The sequence below is a fragment of the Penaeus vannamei genome, chromosome 28, assembly GCF_042767895.1.
Source record: "Penaeus vannamei isolate JL-2024 chromosome 28, ASM4276789v1, whole genome shotgun sequence".
In the NCBI taxonomy this organism is placed as follows: Eukaryota; Metazoa; Arthropoda; class Malacostraca; order Decapoda; family Penaeidae; genus Penaeus; species Penaeus vannamei.
This window is the reverse complement of record NC_091576.1, coordinates 6,830,797-6,838,296: the sequence shown is the minus strand read 5'-3', so window position 1 is coordinate 6,838,296 and position 7,500 is coordinate 6,830,797. Positions and strand designations below refer to the sequence as shown.

The window sequence follows — 7,500 nt, the reverse complement described above, 5'->3', positions numbered from 1 at the left end:
AGGTTTTCTAGTATCACTTTGATGTCCCCTTTTTAACATACATCAACTTAAGTAACATGACAAGTTCTAGATCTAATCCATCTAAGAAAAATTACCTGAGGTGTTCATGGCGAAACACACCAGCAACTTGTTACGATGTGATGGTCCAGCTGAGGTGTTGACCAGAAGGCAGATCCAGTCAGCCTACCATGAATTAGTAATCCATAATTTCTGCCAATTTATGATCAGGTCATCCCCATGGTGACAGGCTGTTGTCTGGATATACGCAACGTCAGAACCTGCCCCGGGGTCACTAACTCCAAGATATGACACAACATCGCTCGTGATACTGGGAGCAAGGAATTCTCTTTTCAATTCATCACAGCCAAATCTGTTTATAGAGAAAATATTACTTTGCTAACCAAGAAAAAATTTAATAGTATGCTAATGTTTTGCGAAGCAAATCAATCATCTCACACCATAAAACCTTCACAATTCACACACACACACACACAAACACACATACACACACACACACAAATGCACACGCACACACACACATACACATATAAATATAAATATCCAAATACACATACACATACGTACATACAAACACATATGCATATGCTTATGCATAGATATATATAGATACACACATACACATACACATGCACATACATACACATACATATACATATTCATATATATTATACATAGTATATATGTGTGTGTATATATATATATATATATATATATATATATATATATATATATATATATATATATATATATATATATATATATATATGTATATGTATATGTATATGTATATGTATATGTATATGTATATGTATATGTATATGTATATGTATATGTATATAAATATATATATATATATATATATATATATATATATATATATATATATATATATATATATATATGTGTATATATATATATATATATATATATATATATATATATATATATATATATATATATATATATATATATATATATGATGTTTTCCCAATATGATGCTTTCGTTTGTAGCATCTGCATTTGCTAAATTGTGAAAAATACATGATTATGGAGCTTCTTTACAGTAGACCTGAATCAATTAACACTGCACACACGTTATTGTTCCATGTCATCCGTTTCAAATTACACCCAAACTAAAAACTTTGCAGAGGCAAATCCACAGGGGCTAACTGCATATTTGGTGAGCTAACTTTCACAATAAAGGCTTAAAAGAAGGAAAAGCTGGATATAAAACTAACTATATTAATGAGAACTTTTCTGCTACAACCTTGAAAAATAAGACTGTGGGAGTGTATCATTTCAAGTTAACCATATCAAAAAATATATATATAAGGTCAGTATCTATATCACAGCTGGCCACTGGCCAGCTTTATCCCATTCCTTGACATGGGGCTTTATCTCAGTCTCAATCACCTGTTGAAGAAATTTTAGATAAGATGCAATGGAAAAGGTAAATTTCCTCTATAGGTCTACATCTTGATATCCATTACATTTAGAATTGATGATGACTAGTGTGCATTTATAATGGTTTTAGTTGATGCTAGGCAACTCTGATTGGTGAGGAGAGCATAATGTATCTCATGGAAATTGTGGGATAAAATTGGCATTTTTCTGTGTGACTGAAATTTAAAGATATTGTATTTACATGATTGTGTCATGTTTACAAGTCCTCCACTAATCAGCCCATTTGAATGGAAGGCTGCCATCACTAATCCCCTTCCTAAAATGTAAAATCTGTATCACATCTACCTGCCAAGACAGAGTCCTGACAGGGGTGAGTGATATAATTGTGTGAGTGACACCTCGACTTTGATGCAAAGGTGGCTCTGTGAGGTATTTCATTTTCTCCATGTCTGTCACTGCTCACTCTGTCAAGAATTATTATAGAAATCATGCAAGCTTTCAGACATTTGTATTTTGCTTATTAGTGGTAACTGTTGACTAATACCAGTATATATGGATAGTACATATCATATGGAGTCCCCAGATATCAAATTAATGGGTCTGACGATGCAAACCTAATCTTTGTGATTACTACATGGTATATATAACTGGTAATTTTTTAGGTAAATGTTTATGATAGGACTTCACCCGTCAGAGATGAAGTCCCCGACTCCCGCCAACAATGTTGGGGGATCCCGTGGGGAATCGGGGTTTGGGGGGGAGGGGTGATTTCGTTCATACCATGCATTTTAAAAAGTAAAAGAAAGTGGGAAATTGAAAATCAGAGCCAAGAATAATATTTCATATGACAAAGAAAGTGGAATATGTAAAAACCTATGACAAGATTTGGCAACAGATGAATCGACACAGTGTTGCATGAACGTACAAGTGAGTGAACTGCATCTTAAACACACAGGCTACCCAAAGGATTGCCGTATGAACAAAAAAAAACTCCTGACCCCGGGGCTATGACCCCAGGACCCCCTTCAGATTGCCGTATTTCCCTCAATTGCTGTATTTCCCTACTGGGGGCTCCGCCCCTGGACCCCCTCCCGATTGTCTAACTTCCCTACTGATGCCTCTAGATCACCACTGACTACATCTAAAATACAAAAATGAGTTCTTCAAGGGGATAGTGGTTGGAAAGTGATGAACCGCTGACGAAATTCTACAACTAGAACACGGTTATTGAATATCATTGAGTTTTGTATTGTCCCCAATGTTGTAACGATTTCAGTGAAAAACCGATTTCACGACAAAGTTGGAAAAAAATCAGAAACACAGTAGCACTGCAAACAACCTTCACCTTTTGAACAAGCAAGAACTGTGATAACAGAACTGTCAAATTTGCCGGATGAGGGCAGCGGTATGCAAGTGTGGATGTACCGTGTATTTCTAATGAAACTATGGTACGTATGAGGTCAAATCGATCACATTGTGCATTTAAGGATTGAACATTTGATAAATGCGTATTTGGTTAAAATTTCATATAAATTATAGTACAGAAATATATTCTAGTACAGTTCACTTCTAAGAAATTGGCCGTGACATCACAAGCTACATGCACCACAACAGTTTATGTTGGGTTCAAGCACAGCTAAGTTTATCTCTGCGATGCTGGACTTCATCGTTGGAGGCGCATGGAGAATCAGTCTCTGCGTGGCATTCTGCACGCCACATTTTGTTATTTAACTCGAGTAGGTTTGCTTCAGCAAATCAATTTTGACAGCAAAGAATGTACTTTTTTATCGCCTACAATGCTATGATCTTCAATTTTCTCCTAGTCAGTGTGGTCCTATCATAAACCTTAACCAATTTCTTAACCTCTTAACAAGGCTATGGGGTAAATAATTACCAAGATGCATATCAAGTTCATGATTTATTTTGAAGCCTTGAAGTTGATGAAAAGGGATAAAAGATCTTTAGAATATGAGAAAAGTTATACATAATATATCCTTATAGTACAGCTACTACATCCAGAAGATAAGGGGTGAAACCTTGCATTTATTAAAGATAATAAGGCCGTGATAATCAAAGTTCCTGTTTTGAGTCCATCACCTGCATGTCCTGATAAAACTCACCAAAAAAATGTATTATTTTCATCAAATTTAATTATTCCCCCCAAAATATGATTTGAAGACTTTGGAAAGCAGTTCTCTGGTCATGCTTTATAGACAATCCATTTACTAGTAAATATGAATGAAAATTGACCTGTACCAAAATAAATAATGAATAATGAAATATAGCAGCATCAATTTTCAGTTTTGCACAAATGTAAAATGAGGAACTATCATTCTTGTGGACTAAACGAATCACACCCTCATGATTTCCAGTGGCAATTAGGGTGTCTCGCAACACAACGTGACACCAAAAACTGTCTCGTGACCAGAAGCGATACAAGCCTCTAAGCTCCTCCCATTTCTGTGACAAATTGGAAATGGCCATGGTTGACAGCTTGGTATTTTACTGTTCTGGTTATTTATCCGACATTTGAAATATGATAAAATTAGATAGCTTTCAATATCTTATGGTGGGTAGTGCAGTGATATAGATATCCAATATAAATACCAGTATGTATGAAATACCCGAAGTAGGAGGAATTCATCTGGCTCGATCCCTGTCGCGTGAAAGGTGTCGCGTTTCCCGTACCCGCTGGAAAAGATGGCATTGATTCAAACCATCTTTGGCTTCTCACCTTTATCACAGATTTTTGTAACTCCCTGTGGTCGTCATTGTAAAAGCTAGCTAATAATTTGGTATCCACACTTATTTCCGTATTTTGAGATACAGCCCTACATGCTAAAGTCCTGCAAGACCCTTTACCAGACGCACGAAATAAATTTGACGCACGACCTGCAAGCATGTTGTTTGTTTATCTTATCAGCTGATCGGCCAAGAGCGTTTTCGTACTACTGTTCGTGAAACCGCATGTTTCTGCATTCACGTGGAGTGACGTCATTCAATAAGTTTTGAAATTTAATATCATGGTGTTATCAAAGTAAAATGTTTGTAAAAAATCGCAAGGACTAAATAGTTGTCCAATGCGTTGATATTTGAAATTACTATGACGAGAAAAGGATGATATCAACGACGTAATAAGTCATTACTATGTAGGGAGGACGTTGGTCACAATGATAGTGGTAATATAAATGATATTAATATTGATAATGATAATAATAATGATCACTGTAAAAGTAATGATAATAATGATAATAGTTATGGTAATACTAACAATATCAACAATAAAAAGACTATAAATTAATAATAACAGGAAAAATAATAATAACCATAATAATGATATCAAAATCAATGAAAATGATAACACAAATGATAATGACAATAATAAATATGATACTAATAAAAATAATTATAATGATGACGATAACAATAATGGTGATAACAGTAATAGTAATTATAGTAATAAAATAATAATAGTAACAATCATAATGACAACAACAATGATGATGATGATAATGATAATAATATTAATAATTTTAATAATAATAATAATAACAACAACAACAACAACAACAACAACAACAACAACAATAATAATAATAATAAGGAAATATTGCATTGAAGAAAAGGGAGTATCTGTAATTCATGAAGAAGTTCAACAAAGGGTAGTTGCAACTGGAGCAAAGCTTGAAAGATATGACAATAGGACAAGTCAGTACAGACAGAATCGCTTGTTTGAATCCAATCAAAAGAAATTGTTCGATGAATTAGTGGAAAGGGAAATGGTGGTACCTGATGCAGAGGAAAGTACTAGATTCTGGAGTGAAATATGGGACAATTCAGTAAAGCACAAGAAGAATCCCGAGTGGTTGAAGGATGTGGAGGATGAATTAGCAGGAGAAGGAGTGCAAGAAGACATACGTATCGAGACACCGACATTGAGAAAGCAGATAAGGAAAATACCGAATTGGAAAATTGGATAAAGAATTTGACTAATTTGCATGGTAAGATAGCATTTCAACTGGATAAGTGTCTCCAAGAAAATAGCGTGCCACAATGGATGGTGACAGGGAAAACAGTACTTTGTGTAAAAGATTTGGCAAAAGGAAGCGCAGTTGACAATTTTAGGCCAATTACATGTTTGCCGCTGCTGTGGAAATTACTGACAGGGATCATAGCGGAAGAATTGTATAATTATCTTGAAGAAGCAGCATTATTGACATGGGAACAAAAAGGTTGCAGGAAAGGAAGCCGTGGGACTAAAGACCAACTTCTAATTGACAAAATGATCTTGAAAAATTGTAAAAAACGTTTAACCACACTAGCTGCTGCATGGATTGACTATCTATCGTAAAGCTTACGGTATGGTCCCTCATAGCTGGATAGAAAAATGTTTGGAATAGCGGTCAATGTCAAGTCTTTCATAAGCAAGTCAGTGAAAAAGTGGAACACAGAATTAAATGCGGGCTAAATCAGACGGAAACGTAAAAATAAAGAGAGGAATTTTTCAGGGGGATAGTTTATCACCACTTTAGTTTGTCTTGACGAGGATCCCGTTGACGCTGTTGTTGAGGAAAATAAACATTTTTTATGAAATAAAGAAGAAAGGAGAAAGAATTAACCATTTGCTTTTTATGGACGACTTGAAATTATTCGCGAAAGATAAAAATGAAATTGATGGTTTAGTAAATACAGTCAGAATATTCTCAGAAGCTATCAAGATGGAGTTTGGATTATCTAAATGTGGAGTGCTAATCATAAAAAGAGGAAAAGTAGTTGAAAGCGATGGCCTCCGCATGCCAGATGGGGCAATGATGAGAAAGATAGAGGAAAGTGGAAACAAGTATCTTGGTGTCTTGGAAGTGGATGGAATAAAGCATGATCAAATGAAAGATCAAGTAAAGAAAGAATATACCAGAAGGGTTAGAAACATATTGAAATCAAAGTTAAACGGAGGAAATATAATCTCAGCCATTAATTCAAGAGCGGTATCAGTTGTCAGATACGGAGCAGGAATCATAAAGGGGACAAAGAATGAATTGGAGGAAATGGACAGGAAAACAAGAAAGCTGATGACAATGTATGGGGCGCAACACCCAAAAGCAGATGTTGATAGGTTGTACTTGAAAAGATATGATGGTGGAAGAGGCTTGCTTGGCGTTGAATATTGTGTGCAGGCAGAAGTCAACCGGAACAACGAAGGGAAGGTGTTTTCTTGCCCTTCCCTTCGTTGTTCCGGTTGCAATCTGTTCACCAAGAATTCCACGCAGGCAGAAGTCAACAGTCTTGATAAGTACTTCCGCGCATCAGAAGAAAACATGTTGAAGGAAGTAAACATCAGTAGTATTCTTGAGAACAAGAAGCATGAGCAGAGCAGAGAGGATATACAGAAAAGTCATAAAGAGAGATACGAGAACAAAGGATTGCATGGACAGTTCCACAAAGCTACGGAGAAAATAAAGAGCAGTGAATCATGGGATTGGCTAAGAAAAGGATATTTGAAAAAAAAGAAACAGAAAGTACAATCATAGCAGCACAAGATCAAGCCCTTTGCACAGGGAATTTGAGGAAAAGAGTCTATGGAGAGGATATGGATTCAAGTTGTAGAATGTGTGGTGCTGCAGAAGAAACAGTGGCACATATTGTGTCAGAATGCCAGAAACTAGCACAGAAGGAATACAAAGAAGTTAGACATGACAATGTTGCAAAAGTGATCCACTGAAATTATGTGAAAAATGGGGATTTGAGAAATCAGACAAGTGGTACACACACAATCCTGAAAAAGTATTGGAATCCGACGAGTGTAAGATTTTATGGGATTTCCCCACACAAACAGACAAGACACTGGAACACAATAGACCGGATATCACTGTAATTGAGAAAAATAACAAAAAATGTCTTCATATTGACCCAGCATGCCCATTTGACACTCGCATTGAAAGGAAAGAAGAAGAAAAGTGCAACAATTACTGCGACTTGAAATATGAGATTGCAAGAATGTGGAGAATGAAAGAAGTTGAAGTAATCCCTGTAGTTGTAGGGGCATTAGGATCTGTGACGAAAGACTTTGAAAAATGG

General features: G+C 35.7%; 2 protein-coding genes across 2 annotated transcripts in view; one reads left to right on the top strand and one right to left on the bottom strand.

The window, feature by feature from the left end:
• LOC138867046 (probable acyl-CoA dehydrogenase 6) overlaps positions 1–4,345 on the bottom strand; it is a 6,663-nt gene extending 2,318 nt beyond the window's left edge. Inside the window, exons 1-2 of the mRNA XM_070141469.1 lie at positions 4,160–4,345; positions 96–370 (exon numbers count right to left, since the gene is read on the bottom strand). Coding sequence (XP_069997570.1) covers positions 96–108 — 13 coding nt within the window. The 5' untranslated portion in view covers positions 109–370; positions 4,160–4,345. The remainder of the gene's footprint in view (positions 1–95; positions 371–4,159) is intronic.
• Positions 4,346–5,204: 859 nt separating this feature from the next.
• LOC138867045 (uncharacterized) overlaps positions 5,205–7,500 on the top strand; it is a 2,395-nt gene continuing 99 nt past the window's right edge. The window contains exons 1-5 of the mRNA XM_070141468.1: positions 5,205–5,343; positions 5,529–5,723; positions 6,085–6,888; positions 6,981–7,108; positions 7,171–7,500. The exon at positions 7,171–7,500 is cut by the window's right edge and continues 99 nt beyond it. Coding sequence (XP_069997569.1) covers positions 5,205–5,343; positions 5,529–5,723; positions 6,085–6,888; positions 6,981–7,108; positions 7,171–7,500 — 1,596 coding nt within the window. The remainder of the gene's footprint in view (positions 5,344–5,528; positions 5,724–6,084; positions 6,889–6,980; positions 7,109–7,170) is intronic.